The sequence below is a fragment of the Barbus barbus genome (genome assembly GCF_936440315.1).
Source record: "Barbus barbus genome assembly, chromosome: 44".
In the NCBI taxonomy this organism is placed as follows: domain Eukaryota; kingdom Metazoa; phylum Chordata; class Actinopteri; order Cypriniformes; family Cyprinidae; genus Barbus; species Barbus barbus.
This window is the reverse complement of record NC_136722.1, coordinates 19,193,355-19,210,477: the sequence shown is the minus strand read 5'-3', so window position 1 is coordinate 19,210,477 and position 17,123 is coordinate 19,193,355. Positions and strand designations below refer to the sequence as shown.

At 37.7% G+C, this 17,123-nt stretch overlaps 1 protein-coding gene across 2 annotated transcripts in view; it reads right to left on the bottom strand.

The window, feature by feature from the left end:
- The window catches only part of arhgap29a (Rho GTPase activating protein 29a), a 44,810-nt gene that overhangs the window by 12,351 nt on the left and 15,336 nt on the right, over positions 1-17,123 (bottom strand). The window contains exons 3-11 of one of the 2 annotated variants that reach the window (XM_079406497.1): positions 10,701-10,844; positions 6,647-6,743; positions 5,512-5,584; positions 5,100-5,160; positions 4,302-4,448; positions 1,773-1,837; positions 1,513-1,623; positions 1,355-1,435; positions 362-532 (exon numbers count right to left, since the gene is read on the bottom strand). In XM_079406497.1, the coding sequence (XP_079262623.1) occupies positions 362-532; positions 1,355-1,435; positions 1,513-1,623; positions 1,773-1,837; positions 4,302-4,448; positions 5,100-5,160; positions 5,512-5,584; positions 6,647-6,743; positions 10,701-10,844 (950 nt within the window). Of the gene's footprint in view, positions 1-361; positions 533-1,354; positions 1,436-1,512; positions 1,624-1,772; positions 1,838-4,301; positions 4,449-5,099; positions 5,161-5,511; positions 5,585-6,646; positions 6,744-7,616; positions 7,893-10,700; positions 10,845-17,123 lie in introns of those variants that run through there. The other variant, XM_079406498.1, reaches the window with a different exon arrangement.

Below are 17,123 nucleotides of genomic sequence, written 5' to 3'. Positions count from 1 at the left end.
TGGAAGCAACTCTAAAAATGGTTTATTTCAGTTTAAATTATTCACTCTCTAAAATGAACTGGACTTCCCAATGATACAACGTGACACAAAAAAGCAATTTATTACCACACTACACCACTATTTGAAGAAAAATGGCTTGCAAATGGAAGAGTTAAGCTATTTTCAGAACAGCCCAGATACGTTTACACTTCTGAAACATCACATCAGTTGCATCACTACTTTTATCAAGTTACACATATTTAGATATGCATGACAGTAAAGTGTGGCAATCATCAAGTCTTGCAATTTTCTCAATCGTCAAGTCTTGAATAAAGCAACGGTTGTGTTAAGGAATGTGGTGTGTGTTGCATCTGTGTCTGACCTTCTGCAGAGCCTCCTCCTCCAGTTTGCGTCTCTTCTCCAGCTGTTTTCCTCCCGCCGATCCGATCTGTTCCTCCTCCACTCGATTGGTGAAGCAGCAGGCTTTCTCGTACTCTTCCTGCCTCTGTGCCTGCAGAAACCGGGCCTTCTTCAGCGCACTGTCTGCTTCATGCTGGAAACACACAATATAAACACATCCACATGATTAGCCAATCATAAAAGCAGTTATTTAAACAGAGAAATCTTAAAGGAGTCTGTTTAATATAAGAAAAACATTAAGCTCAAACTAAAACCATAAAATGAAATATTCGTTACCTGAATTATAACAAAATATGAAAAAAGAATTACACATTTTTTTTCAGATAGTTCTCATTTTCATTTAGTTTAACTTAATATAATAAAATAACCAAAACTGAAACTGAAATAAATAATAATAATAAATAATAAAGGGTAAAATCAGATTCCATTTTGACTTTAAAATGATATATTACAGCTATTTTGTGTGCAAAAAATATTTGAAGTGGACTAATTATAATAAAAAGCTTCACACATACAAATCTGCACATATACAAATCCATAGCACAACACATTTATATAATTATCAAATCATACAAATACACTCTAGAGGAAGTACATACTCAATGACCATTCAGAGGCACTAGAACACAAACACTCACACTTCAGAGCGTAGGTGCACATAAGCACTACCTTAAACTTAGTTTGTTCCCTTCTCAGCAATAAGTCATGCTTTGGAGCAAAACAGCTGCTTATAAATACCTCACACAAAGACATGTCTGTAAACTAACAGAACGAAGTCTCTGCAATTGAATCTGATGTAATTACTGCTAACACTGAGTGCCTATTAGATCAGCAGGAGAATCTGAACAACACACAGCCTGACAGCTCAGCCAGCTCGGCTTTCAGAAGAGACCTTTTGGTGAACGACGTATTTTGCAAATACTACTTTTGACAGACTGCATTAAAATCTACCCACCATTTTCTTCTGCTCTCTCTGCCATTGTTCCTTCACCTCCTTTCTCAACTTATCCAGCTCATTCTTTCGAGCTTGCAGAGGCTAGAAAGCAAACACTATTAATCAGTTACACAATCAACACTTAAGATTAGAATCAAAACATGGAATAGTAGTCGTACCTGCATGAATTTGTTGGCCTGTAGAGCAGCTGTGGTTTGCATGATCAACTGGCTGTATTCAATATCGTTCTTGAAGGCAGAGATGTAAATATCCCGGAATGGCATGTGCTCCTGAAATAAACCACATGGCATTGAATAAGCAGATAAAAAGCTTTGATAGCACCATCATATATTTAGAAAATAATTGTATAGCCTCAGAATGGAAATGTGTAGGTTGCATTGTACTTTTATGAAGTGCATATCATATCAGAAATATCGACCTGTTGAGACGCCAGCGCCTTTGCAGATTCAGCCATCTTGGCGTAGCTCTTTGCACACTCAATGTCTGGGAATAAAAGCGAAGGATATGGTTAAGATGGAATCGTGGATTGTAAGGGCAATTATACAGTTTTCCAACCAACAAAATTATTTAATTTTAATTTTAATTTAAGTTGTTACTCTCAGTAAATTATGAATGGATAGAAGTTTTTGTGTAAAATAAATTTCAGCAATTTGTGTGTTTTATTTGCTATTAGTATATACAGTGCCCTCCGAAAGTATTTGAACAGTAAGGCCAATTCCTTTATTTTTGCTGTAGACTGAAAACATTTGGGTTTGACATCAAAATATGAATATGGGATGAGAGACTAACATTTCAGCTTTTATTTACAGGTATTTTCATCTGGATCTGATACACAATTTAGAAGATAGCACCTTTTTTTTTTAACCCACCCATTTTTCATGTTACCAAAAGTATTGGAACAGATAGAATTAACATAGAATAAAGTGAAAAAGACTTAATATTTAGTTGGAAATCCTTTGCTTTCAATAACTGCATCAAGCCTGTGACCCATTGACATCACCAAACTTTTGCTTTCTTCTTTTGTGATGCTTTTCCAGGCTTTCACCGCAGCCTCTTTCAGTTTTGGGGGGTTACACCCTTCAGTCTCTTCTTTAGCAGGTAAAATGCATACTCTACAGGGTTTAAGTGAGGAGATTGACTTGGCCAGTCTAAAACCTTCCACTTCTTGCCCCTGATGAACTCCTTTGTTGTTTTGGCACTATGTTTTGGGTCATTATCTTGCTGCATGATGAAGGATCTCCCGATCAGTTTGGTTGAATCTTTCTGTAAATTGTCAGACAAAATATTTCTGTAGACTTCTGAGTTAATTTTGCTGCTGCCATCATGTGTTACATCATTAACGGAGATTAATGAGCCTGTCCCAGAAGAAGCGATGAAAGCCCAAGCCATTACATTACTTGTGTAATATGTACTATAATGTACACCTGTGTGCACTGTGTTTAGATGAGCTTGTATGTTTGGGATCAGATCCTTTCTTTCTCCAAACTTTAGCCTTTCCATCACTTTGGTCCATAAAACCTTGTCCCAGAATTTTTGAGGCTCGTCTGCTATTCTTCTTACTAATGAGTGGTTTGCATCTTCTGGTGTAGCCTCTGTACTTTTGTTCATGAAGTCTTCTGCGAACAGTAGATTGTGACACCTTCACTCCTGCCCTCTGGAGGTTGTTGCTGATGTCACTAACAGTTGTTTTAGGGTCTTTCTTTACAGCTGTCACAATGTTTTTGTCATCAACTGCAGATGTTTTCCTTGATCTACCCGTTTGAGGTGTGTTACTTAGTCCACCAGTGTTTTCTTTCTTCCTCAGGAGATTCCAGATGGTTGTACTTGCTATTGTGTTTGTGCAATGGTTTGATTGAGTTTTCATCTTCTCTCAGCTTCACAATTGCTCGTTTTTCACCCATAGACACCTCTCTGGTTTTCATGTTGGTTACACGTCTAACTAACTATAAATGCAGTCTGCACGGATCTGAAACTGAGCGCAGATATTCAGGGCTATTTATTGTTTGAATAATCCATTAATAGGACACACCAGGGCAACAAAACACACCTGTCAGTCACATGTTCCAATACTTTTGGTAACATGAAAAATGGGTGGGTTCAAACAAAAGGTGCTATCTTCTAAGTTGTGTATCAGATCCAGATGAAAATACCTATAAATAAAAGCTGAACTGTTAGTCTCTCATCCAATATTCATCTTTTGATGTCAAACCCAAATGTTTACAGTCTACAGCAAAAATAAAGGAATTGGCCTTACTGTTATTTTTCAATTTGTCATTAAAAAAATGCTCTTGTTTTAAAAGAATGATTTAAAGAATGAAAATAAAATACATCACAGTTTTCACAAAAATACAAAGCAGCACAACTATTTTTAACATTGATAATAATAATAGTCTCTTGAGCACCAAATCAGCATATTAGAATGATTTCTGAAGGATCATGTGACACTGAAGACTGTACCGCCTGCTGAAAATTCAGCTTAGCATCACTGAAATAAATAACATTTTAAAATATATTAAAATATACAACATATTTTTAGTAGTAATAATATTTCACACTATTATGGTTTTAGTGGTTTTTTTCCATCAAATGAATGTAGCCTTAAGGTAAGCATAAGACTTTTTTTTAACATTGAAAAATCTTACCGACTTCTGAATGGTAGTGTATGTCATCTGAATTATATTACCATAACCAATGCATATGTTACGCATAGTAATATATAATCAAACCTACAGAATGTGAAATTAAGAATTTCTTGTAAACGTTTGTTTTAGTTTGATAGCACACTGCTAGCTGATTAACTTGATTGCAGAGCTTATACCCAACTTAAATATTCAATTATAAGTTTTCATACCACATTTTCAACTTGTCCAATAAAACAGAAAAAAAAAACATGACTGTAATTTGATAGACAATTAATTCCCTAACTCCCTCAACATGCTCTACTCACCCATATTAAGCCGTTTGTCCACCCAAGCCAGAAGTTCCTTGGTGTATTTTGACCAGGCTTTGGCATAGAGCAGGGCCGACTCCACCCCGCTGTCACTGCGGAGCAAAGCTCCGTCCATCTCCTCCACCCGCACGGGCGGAGAGGGACCTGCGAAGAGGACAGATACACAGTCAAACACATCAGTAAGGGTGAGCGGCAGGGCCTGGCGAATGGATCCCAGCAAGCCCACCCCAGACATGAGTGTTTTTACACCAGGGGCAGGGTGCTTGCGTATGAGTGAGTGTGTATGAGTGACAGAAGGAAAGTGTTTACTGACCTTGGGGCTGTATTAGAGTGGATTGGCATTAAGCAGCCCTGCAAGGATTTAAAGTGACAGCAAATGTGTGAGCCAAGAGCTTATTCACACATGCTGAGAACGATCAGTGAAATCTGATCTGAGAACAAGCTGTTTGATATGTGTATTTACGTGGGTGTGATCTGTATAAAAAGTGCTGCTAAATTCAAACCTTTGCCACTGTTTTTATTTCCGTAATGTGACATTTTTCCAAGTGAAACAGTATATTGAATGAGGAAAAAAAACAAACTTAATTTTATCCATCAGAAATCAAATGGATCATGAAAAGTGGGCTGGACAGGAGGAGTTGTACCAAGAAAGCTTGGAAACATCAGGTAAAAAATTAATTTGTTTTAGTGGCAGAGAAATAAAATAAAATAAAATAAAATGTTTCAAAGGCAAGTTATAGATAGATAGATTTCTTAGATAGAATTCTTTATAAAGTAAGATGGATTCACTCTCACCTGGAGGGTCATCTTTTTCCGGTCCACATCCACCAGACTCCACTGTCAGATTTTCAGAAGACTAAAATAAAAGACACACGAGACAATAAAAAGACAACCTAACGAGCAAACAATCTAAGACAGAAAAGGAAACACGTTTTATCTTCCATATCTGCTTTATCTGAGAGCATTCAGTCAAATCACAATGACAAAATGTCACTGGGTTTTTCCATGAGATATATCACAAGGGTGGTCCAAACAGGAAGAGCGCTCTTCTCCAAAACAGGCCTTGTTTCTATTTTTCTTTACTGAGTTTGCATCACTACAGTGCAGAAAGAGGCCACAGCCTTCAGACTCTGACGTGGCTTTCAACCACCTGATGATCGGACTGCTTTAAAGTGTATGATGAGGAGGAAATAGCGGGAAATCTCACCCTGCTCCTGCGGGCCTGAGGAAGCCCCGAGGCTGAGCCGTTCTCTACATCTCCCATAAGGAAGTCAGACACTCTGAGGAAGACAAGACAAAAACTTATTCAGCATTAAAACAACACACACGCAGCAAAACAGCTCTGTTCCAAAATCTAGCACGATACTCTGCTATCTTCTGCTCACATAGGTAGCTGCCTTCTAATTAAGCATCCTAACAGTCATGGAACCTTGTAAGTGAGTGATTTGGAACATTGTTAGCTAAGCTAACACTGCAATACTCCTACTCTTTAATACAGACCTACTAAAAATAGTAAAAAAAAAGCCTTTTATAATAGTCAAGCTACTTTTAACTTGCGTGCCGTGATTTACACTGCAAAAGATGCACGCACAACAGTTAAACACACCTGTTTAGTGCAGAAAAACAATGGAAAAACAGTGCAGTAAAATGCAAAAATACATTCTGTGAACAGCCCTAACCATCATGAAACCTCACAAATGTTTTGGAATTTGGATTAGCAATACTTTACATACACAGAAACTCAAAGATATAGCGATTAAAATTAGCACAGAACTTAATTCCAACAGGGTTTGCTGTTAGCATGTTGCTAAGCTAACACTGCAGTGCTCTTATACACATTAAATATACATAGCATACACAAATATTCTGTACAATCATACATTTGATTTGACCCTGAATTATTTTTAGGAATCTTTTCAGTACTGAATGAAATAATAAGCAATATTAATAATCCTTGCAAATAATGCAATTCTCTCTTGGAATTTTTCCAAAAACAAGATATCTTAGGAAGTGTCATTAAGTTTCCATTTGAAACAGCTTTTGTGTATGATGCATTAAAAAGCTGAAGTTCAACAGGGTTTGGAACAAAGCTAATGACTCACACACACCATCGTGAGCACTCCTGACATTAAAAACAACAAGCAACACCTAAACCACACAGAGTCCGTGTTATCTTATAAAACAGACATGAGCTGAACACACATTCAACTTGCTGACTCAGGGAGGTCGCTATCCTGTGTGCAGATGTTTCAGATGTTTTTTTTTAATGACTAATCAGATTAGGTTTCATGACGAAGCAATTAATTTACAGTAACATAATGAAACAACCGTGCCGCACTTACACATTGCCAAATGTGAAGGCCAATGTATCTATGGAAGTGTAGATCTCGGAGAATAGTGTCTGCTTATTGTCTTCATTCACTTCCTTGAAGTTCACACCTGTAAAGATGAGAGAAGATAAGGAAAAATAAATGTTTGATATGAAAATGTTAAAATACATTTTCTTGCTTATTACATGGTTACTAAAACAAATAAATATACATTGATTATATAATGTATTGATTGTATTATGTAAAGTCTTTCTATGCGTGTAGTTATTATTAATTACATATGCTGTAATAATAATAATAATAATAAAAACAAAATTAATAATATTCATTAATAATAATAATAATAATCCCTTAAACATTTAAAAATTTCTAGCTAAATTATACTCAGTTTCCATCTAATTTTCCAGGCACGTTCTACATAAAAATATACAAGTCAAATTCTACTCAAAGACTGGTAGTAACATTGCAGCTCAGTCTGCAATCTAAAGAAAACTTGGCTTCCTGAGTCCAAACACTGGACTGGTAAAGATGGGGAGGAACTTAACAGCAGTGTAAATAAGCTACAATCAACTCCAATAATAAACACTGTGAAAATAAACAAGTAGCAGACCTCGACAAAACCACTGACGCCATTCCTATTTCAACACCCTCCCCCCTTGCCTCCAAATCCACCCCAACACACCCTCCAAAAGTAGGCGAACAAAGATTTATGAAGAGAAAGAAGGCCAGTAGATGTCCAGGTACCTCATTCCAGCATATTTAATCTGTTATATACATAGTTTCCCTTTCCATCTGGTCACCACTGGTTTAAACTCTACTAACTAACCACTGAATCATTAATCTCAGTTTGGCATTCTGGTCCCATTCAACTGAAAAGCTTCAGGAACTTTCAAAAACCCTTATTAAAATCGTAGTGTGGCTAAAAAGCAAACAAAGAACTTCCCTTCAAGACACAAAACAGTTCCTTGAAGCGAACACTTACCGATCACCACACTTCCCATCCAGTTAGCATAAAAACAAACCGCCAGGAAAAAAAAGATGAAAAGTCGAGATTTAATAGTTTCCGGGAAAAATTTAAAGATCTTTCCTCAAAATTCTCCAACAAACTTTGCTTGAAGACAATCCTGGACTAAATGGAAAAACCAAGGCAGTCAGGCTGATCTTCTTGACCCTTTGTGATCCTCCAAAAAACGTTTTTAGTTTCCCAAGCGTACGTGATTCAGAAGGTCCTTCTACCACCGTTTACGAAGTTCTGTCTGGTCTTCACGTCCTCTCGTCCCTCCACATACCCCTCCCCAACAGGACATCCTGAAGCTCGCAAGAACACAATGGCAGCCCTTACCGTCCACACACAATCCAAACGTGGAAGTTACATCATCAAGCAAAAATGGCATTGTTTTTTCACGTTTTTCCCCCTTCTCTCTGGGAAATCAGGCACCAGTGAGGCTTGCTAATCAATTTTGCCTCTAAATCTAGAGGGAGGAACTGATAAAACATGGATGACACCAAACATTGAGACCCTGGAGACCCAGTTTGAATGTTTCCCACAGAAGATACCAGACCTATCTGTTCAGATAAGGATGACACTGACACGTCCTCACATTAGAGGTGGTTAAAAATGCACCTGGGTGTGAAGAAGAATTCGATGGATTCGTCTCTGTAGGCTCTGGGAAGTAGGAGAGCAGTACTTAGTCAAAAGGTCCTAATGAAGGGCGTTTGGAGTTTCCCTGAGGGATGTAGGTGATGAGAGGTAAAGAAGAACAGGGCTGATGGGAACAAACACACCCCCTTTTGTTGGCAGCCCATGAGAGACCCCCTACCACAGAGAAACTTAAATTACTTTTCAAATACAATACGTGCATGAGAAAGCCTGAAAGTTCTTGCGTAACAACGATGCAGGATGAAAAGTGCAAGGTGAAAAACCTCCGCGTGGCTTTAGTTCAAGAAAACAAGCTTTATTTTTATTTCCTCAGAACAGGACGATACGCTGAGCGCTAAAATCATCAAGGGCACGTTGCACAAGGTTTGTCAACATCATCACATATCTTCGCATCAGGATATTCGGCTTTTGGGGAGTTTGTATTGCGATGTTCACATAACATTCTGGACCGCAGTCCTCCCTAGAGTCTCTGTGAAGGTTTGCCTAAACTCCTGCTGGTCCCTATCTCATCCTGAGGCCCAGCCAGGAGGGTCAGTGTCACATTTCTGCAGCGGACGCATGTGCCGGGCTGAACATGAGAGACTCAGGCCTGTTCAAACTCCACAGTGAAGTTCTTATCATGCTTGGAGCTCCCCGATCCGGATATTCAACTTTCTCTTATTCTAATCTCCGAGCCACAGAGCTAGAACACTGATTATTCAAGCGTCACATTACAAAAGTTTCAGTGTGTGTATCAGAGAGAGAGATTGGAAAGAGAAGGAAATATTATAAGCATTTTGCCCCTCTAGTGGTAGAACTGTGCATTGATTTAGAAAAGGTTTTTTTGTACATTTGAATAAACACAAAAACATACAGTATCAATGTGTGCAAAAGTACAAAATATAATATAATATAATATAATAGACAGGATATTAAAAAAACAAACTTCCACAACATTGTCATATAAGTAAATTGTGGAGAAACTTCATCAGTGAAACACTGAGACATACTGGGGCTTTTAAAATGCATAATTTACTTATAAATTAAATCAATAATTTATAATAATATAATATAATAATAAAAGTACACACATTTTTTAAATTCTTTGACAGGATTTTCAAAACCAGAAACTTTTTTCCAAATATAATATAATATAATATAATATAATATAATATAATCTTTTAATTCTTATAATTTATTATACTTACAATAAACAGAAATTACATCAATAAAATCTAAATAAGTCTATTAATTTAATATTCTGATAATGATATGATATTACCTCAAAGCATTCCTATACATTCATAAATATGTAAAGTTTAAGATGCTGCCAATATGTTGATATTGCACATTTTACTATTTATGCACACATGCAAAAAATGTATGTATGCTAGAACCAGCAAAATTTAAGTGAAATGAATTACACAGAGAAAACTCTCTAGCTGCACAAAAAGAGGAAAACCAAAAGGTACGCATAGCAGCATAACTATTTAGAAAGAGGAAACCAAAAGATTTGGAGATGTATATACAGAAACATCACATGACCCACTATGAGCCCAACTGTCAAAACCAAGCAAGGCATTTAGCTTCAGTTCCCAATAACAGTGCAGAGTGTAAGTAAAGTGACCACATAACAAACCAAGACCCGCCATTTACCAAGTCCTGCTTCTGTTTGTGTTAACAAGTGAGAACCCGCAGCCATTTCAACACTGAAAATATTAACATCTCTGACGCTACACATACCAGAAAATGTGGTTAAATTAATATTTGTCTATGCAATTAATACTGACACATATGCATGCGCCCAAAAAGTACATGCATACTACATGCATAAGCAACACTTAAAGTGTCTTTGATTTAGATAATAAAATATCCAACTAAGTAGCTTCTAAGACAGCATAATCAAAACACTCACAAAAAAAAGAGTTTAGATGCTATGCAGATACTTCTGAGATTCTTGTCCACAAGCCAAGTGAAGCCACGCCATGCATGGAGATGCTAATCTCTCACCGTGGAACCGAGTGAAATGGGATTCCTCTACACTGACAAGAACATTGTACTCCAAGCAAGCATTTGCCCCCCCCCCCCCCCCCCACACACACACACACACAAACAAACACACAGACTTGCAGACATGCATTGTTCTGCTTTTCCAATGTCAGCCCTGTGAGAAGCTTGAGAAACAATGTCTCTTTTTGAAAGATCTGATTTTTGCATGCATCTCAGAGAGCTTTGTGCACATTGCTGGAAAATTATCTCTAGCAATTTTGGGTTTATCATTACTAGTAACAATTTGGATTCAATCTCGAGTGCAAAATAAGGATGGGAGTTTGAGGAACAAGATTTCAAGTGAATAAGTGTCTCTCCCTCATTCTTCTTCACTGTGTCATATTAAAGTCAAAGGCGGCGAGTGAGACAATGCTTTACCTTTGACCTTTGCGATGAGGGTCCCGGCCGCGCTGAGGATCTCCACTGAATTCAGGGAGTGATGTTTGGAAATCACAGCTTTTAATACACGCAACAGCTCTCCCAGACGCTCGTGAACCACCTGGTGCAGACAGTCCTGGTGATCTGAAACACACAGACGGAAGCACCACAGTCAGGAAAAACAAGTATAAGTGGTGTAGGACTATTACACACCACAGTTTCATATTGGAGAGTCATTTTGGAGAGTATCCACTGAACGTAAACAACGTATGCTGTTCTGTGTCAGCAGCACCAAGTGGATACGTTGTTTAAGTTGTTGATGCTTTGATCTGAAGGAAAACAACGTTTCCGCGTGGTGCTGCTGACAGAACAGCAGACGTAGTTTACGTTCAGTGGATACTCTCCAAAATGGTGCGAAGGTGACACGGAGGAGATGAATTGATGAATAAAGTTGTTATTTTTGTATTCTTTGCGCACAAAAAAGTATTCTCGTAGCTTCGTAAAATTACGGTTGAACCGCTGATGTCACATGGATTATTTTAACAATATCCTTGCTACGTTTCTGGACCTTGACCGTGGTAGTATCCTTGCTGTCTATACGAGGGTCAGAGAGTTCTCTGAAATCATCAAAAATATCTTAATTTGTGTTCTGAAGATGAACGGAAGTCTTACGGGTTTGGAACGACACGAGGGTGAGTAATTAATGACAGAATTTTCATTTTCATCCCTTTAAAGTTAGGTGTTTGTTCGGTACCACTTTAGATTAGGGAACACTATTCACTATTAACTAGTTGCTTACTAGCATGCATATAACAAGCATATTGGCTGTTTATTAGTACTTATAAAGCACATATTAATGCCTTATTCTGAAATATATAATATAACTATATTCTAAATCCATTAAAGGGACATTTCACCAAAAAATTTTAATTTCTGTCATCATTTACCCTCGTCACCCTCATGTTGTTTCAAACCTGTATGACTTTCTTTTTTTTTTATGTTGAACACAAAATAAGATATTTTGAAAAATGTTGGCAACAAAACAGTTGCTAGTAGCCACTGACTTACATAGTACTGCAAAACACAAATGATGTAAGTCAGTTGGTTTGGTTACCAACATTCTTCAAAATATCTTCTGTTGTTCAACAGAAAAAAGAAACTCATACAGGTTTGGCACGACATGAGGGTGAGTAAATGATGACAGAAATGTAATATTTTGGTGAGCTATCCCATTAACCCCTTACTTACTATCAATATGTTAGCTAAATTGAAGGAAACTCTTAGTTTACAGTGAATGTTTTCCCTAAAGTGTTACTATTTGTTCAAATTTATAACTTGAGCGATATGAGCGATAATAATAATGATGTTTTTTAGCAAACTAAATGTTCTGAGAGGACACACTATACAAACAAATAAAGTGCAAATACCAGACATCTACTGTAAGTTCAGCTTAAGTAACACAATAATCATCATCATGTGCCATTTTGACACCTGATGCCAACAAACAAGCCATCAAACACTTAACATGACCTGATGGAGGAAGAGCTTAAACTCATTCTGAATGAACCTTTTGTTTAGATTAGGAACCTGTGGTCTGCATCAACACAATAGCATGTACCTGTCTGATCACTACATCAACGTCACAACATCTCATTACCTCCGAATGATTCAGTGCTTGAAATATAACCATTTCTGATTCATCTTCTTTCATTATGTAATTTCAGCCTGCTGTCTGGTCAGTCCAAGCACTCCCAGGACAACCAAACACGAGTGCTGTCTACTTTCCAGACACATTCAAACTGAACTTCCCACATGGGGCCTTCTTTCCATACAGCTTCTTTTGACCCGTTTCCCCCTAGATTTGCAACTACACACAAACACAAACCCACACACTCGCTTACCCATAAACACATTCAGGGGCACCGTGTTCAGTCGCACCCTCTCCCGGCTATCAAAGCCACATTTGTGCTGACGGTGGCCTCTGGATTACCCGGCGCATGGAAAAGGGGATCAGGGAGACTTTACCCCCTCTACCCTTTTTTTTCGCTCCATCTCTTTTCCGTAAAGCAACAAAAAGAGCCCGCGGTGGAACTAATGCTGCCGTGGATGGTGACTACCATGGAAATGACAGCTGCTTTCTGGCCTCAGAGATCCAACGCTGTCTGACCACATTACAGTTATGCAAGAGGAGTCATAGGAAAACAATTTTCTCATCATACATCAGTGATGCACCACTGTTGAAATAAGGGACGATCATTTTCATGTTACAGCCAATAACCATTAAATGGTCAGTAATATCTGCTACTTCTACAGCATTCTAAAAAAAAATAATTCAAGCTTATTTGTCAAGCTACATGTCAGGTTAGGTGTCACAACATGATAATCTACATTGTGAAAGACTAAAGAATAAATGTAAAAAATATAAATCTGCAATAGAAAAGAGAATGAAGTTTAAATTAACTTCATTTAAACTTGATCAATTATACTACCCACTGCATGAATCAACATGCCAAGCTCATAGAGTGACATATCTACATAACATTGACGTTCACCCCTGCTGCTCTTACCAGCATGAACAGCAGGTCTGCCACTGTCCTGTAGCTTAAGCACTCATTCATCTTCATCAAGTGTCATGCATAACCACTTCCTGATGAGATAACCTGGTGCTCTCTTATGAGAACTGAACCAAGCTTTTGTTTCAATCTTCTGCAACCAATCTTCACTAGCTCCCCTCCTGTTCGAGAAAGGCCAACCCCAGAGACCCCTCGCCGTGAGTGCTATTACACATCTGATGAGGTTATTGCATGTGGGAGTGTGCAGGATGTGTTCTGCTACAGCTATATGTCTTACTCTGAGCTGTGGGAGAGCAGTTATTCTAGGTGATGGTGAAGTCACCATGCTTTCCTAGTTAAATCATCTACAGTTAAATGAGTCAATGAGGTCTCTATAGAGAGTGTTTTATGTGTATCTGAGGAACAATACTATTTATACTGAAAATGTCTGAAGACATTTTTGGAATATAATAAGTTTTGATCATTTTGACCTCAGGAAAATTAATTAAAATGACAGAAGGCTCAATTTACCTAACTGCAATTTAGAAAAATTTAAAGGGGTCATCGGATGCAAAATTCACATTATAAGTTGTTTGAACATAAATGTGTGTTGGAAGTGTGTGTACACATCCATCATATAATGATAAAAATCCACCCAGTGTTTTTTTTTAAATCCCTTTTTTTCTCAAATCAGGCTGTTCTGAGATTCCAGTCAGAATGATGTAGTTCTGTACAGACCCCTCCCATGAGAGTTGATTGACACTAGCGTCTTACATTAGACCCGCCCTGAGTGAGCTGAGAGCTGTCCGCCATTGCGTCAGCTCCGGTGCAGGGGAAGACAAGATGTCTCAGATTAAGTGATTGAGGTGTTTTGTTGTTGGATGTAATAATGAATATAGCAGTCGTCATTTCCTCCCGACATCTGAGCCGCTGAAGAGGCAGACTCAGAGGATTAATGTTACTTTAACTTTAACTTTAAAATAGTTGAGTCTCGGGGTCAGAAAACCTTAAAAAAAAAAATGGTAAAACAGCACCTACATCACCACATGTTGTTTGGGAGGGTCTCAAGAAAAATCAGACACGACTGGAACTTCAAATGGGACTGGCTTCTAAGGTCAGATGAAACTAAAAAATGACCTTTTTAGCAGCAAACACTCAAGATTGGTTTGGTGAACACAGGGATAAAAAGTACCCCATGTGTACGATGAAATATACTGCTGTATTTTTGATGTTGTGGGCCTATATTTCTGCTGGAGGTCCTGGACATCTTGTTTAGACACATGGCAAGTGACTGACTCAGTTAGAAATCTTATAATGGGCCATGTTTGGATCTTCCAACCGTAAAATAATCCAAACACAAACCTCAAAAACAACACAAAAATGGGTCACTGAACACAAAACCAAGCTTCTGCTATGGCCATTCCAGTCCTCTGACCTGAACCCTGTAGAAAATGAGTGAAGTGAACTGAAGAGAAGAAGCACCATCATGGAGCTGGGAGTGATTCTGGATGAAGGAATGGTCTCTGATCTCTTGTCAGGTGTTCTCTAACCTCATCAGGCATTATAGGAGAACATTTAGAGCTGTTAAACTGGCAAATGGAGGTTTCAAAAAGTATTGAATAAAACGGTGCCATTAATTGTGGCCAATGTATATTAGAGAAAAACATTTATTTCATAATGATATTTCCCCCCATTTTAAATCCTTATTAATGAAAGTTTAGATTTTTGTGATTTTTTTTTTATAAAAGATCAAAAGGATTAATAATGCAGATTAATTTTCACAGCCTTCTTTGATCATATTTACCAAGGGCCAGGACTGTGTCTGTGTGTGTGTATATATATATATATATATATTACATAAATTATATTATATAAAATTGTATATAAAATCATATACAATTATTATTATTATTATTAAACATATCCATTTCTATTTACCCATCTATCTTTTATATATATTATATGCAATTATATTATTTAAATAATAATAATAATACATTGAAAATATGTGCATCACAATTTTTAATCAACTTTTAAAGAATGAGTGGTTTCTGCTGAAACGAAAAAAATAAGTAAATAGACAAATCTATTATTTATCCATCAATTCACCATCTATCTATCTATCTATCTATCTATCTATCTATCTATCTATCTATCTATCTATCTATCTATCTATCTATCTATCTATCTATCTATCTATCCATGTCTATATAAGCTTGTCTTGACAAATTTTCCTTTTCTAGTTAAAAATTACAGATTTTTAATTCTCAAATCAATTCTAAACACTGCACATCCCTGTTTTGCTCAGGAGAGAAAACTCAAGACCTCAGCGCTGAATATGGGACTAACTAGCCAACTAAGTATATACTTAATCACCACAATGCTGTAACAGCTCTACTAGTCTGCAAAATGTGTAACCCAGAAAGTTCCTTGCTATATTAAGCTTGCGTGTCAGACCGAGAACATTTACCAAAAGAAATCCTCCATCAGTTTGGCAACAATTATCTTTTTTACTTTACTATCAAGAGAAACAATCTTGTGAAGAGAGAATGAAAGTGAACAGGGAGATATACGGAGAAACAGAAGGAGCTCAAGAGGATTTCACACCATGATGTGAAGACGCAGAGTATAATAAGCAGGTGGGTCAAAGGTAACGGCCAGCCCAAGCCTAAATCTCTTAATTGGTGGGGGTCAAATTAAAAACCCTCTTTTAAAGACATTACATTTTGAATGACAATAACACAAACACAAAGCCAGGCCCCATCCCCACACAGCGCTCCCATTCACATGCACACACGGTCACGCATCCCGAAAGGACGGGGGGTTCAGTTCTGTTCGGTGTGGCTGAACAGAGAGAATAGAGGCCACAAGACCCAGGGCCATCAAACACTTTAAATGGCTCCCTGCTCATTTGGGCCGGTCCTAAAAAACAACCAATTAGCACAACTGAACACTGAAACAGCGGAAAGGATGGGAAGTTGATGATTTTAACCCTGTGCTTCCCTGTTCGGGATGGTTACAATAGCACTGAGTTTGTTCTCACCGGGGCCAAACACGATCACTCACCAACAGATTAATATAGCAGGGAAAAGACCCCTCACCGGTGATAACGGGAAACCTTGTTTAATCAAGAGCGAGCTTTCAGCGGGACAAGAAAAGCCCTTCTGATTGGGGGAACCTTCCTTTTGTCTCCGGGGGCCATTTGCAAACAGTGGGGCTGTCTTCTTTGGGGCCTGCAGCAAGAGGCATTTATGGAACAATAAATCTAGGAGGCTTTTAGAAGCGAAAGATGGGACTGTGGACTCTACAGAGCACAGAAGAGCGAAGGAAGGGGGAAGTTGGGAATGTTTTTCTGGATCTAAACACCTAGGTTAAGACCTGGGTGATGTGTGCTTCTAGGAATAAAACCGCCCTGCAAACCCACCCTGGACTCATAGAGCCTTTGGCACATTTTTGTCCTGTTTGCGTCATGGAAACCCAGCATTCCAGGATGGCAAGGCCTCGTCAAGTGTAGGAGTGGGAAAAGAGGGGCCACACGTGTACACACATAACAACTACCAAATAATTACAGCAGTCAAGGTTCATCCTGAGAAGACGATGTTCTTCAAAACCTAGTAGGAGGCCTTTTCTTTTTCACTTCCATAAAACCTTCCAAATTTGAACAGTATTTTACTGTAAAATTACATTAAATGCAATTAGTTATATATTGCATACTGTTAACATACCATTAACCAATTAACAGGTTTATACTGTAGCATTTTTACATTCTTTTACTGTTAAAATCACTTTTTTTTTACAAAAATTGCCTAAATAAATGAAAAAAAAAATCAAATAAAAACTTAAATGAATTGTTTTAAAAATCTATAAGTGA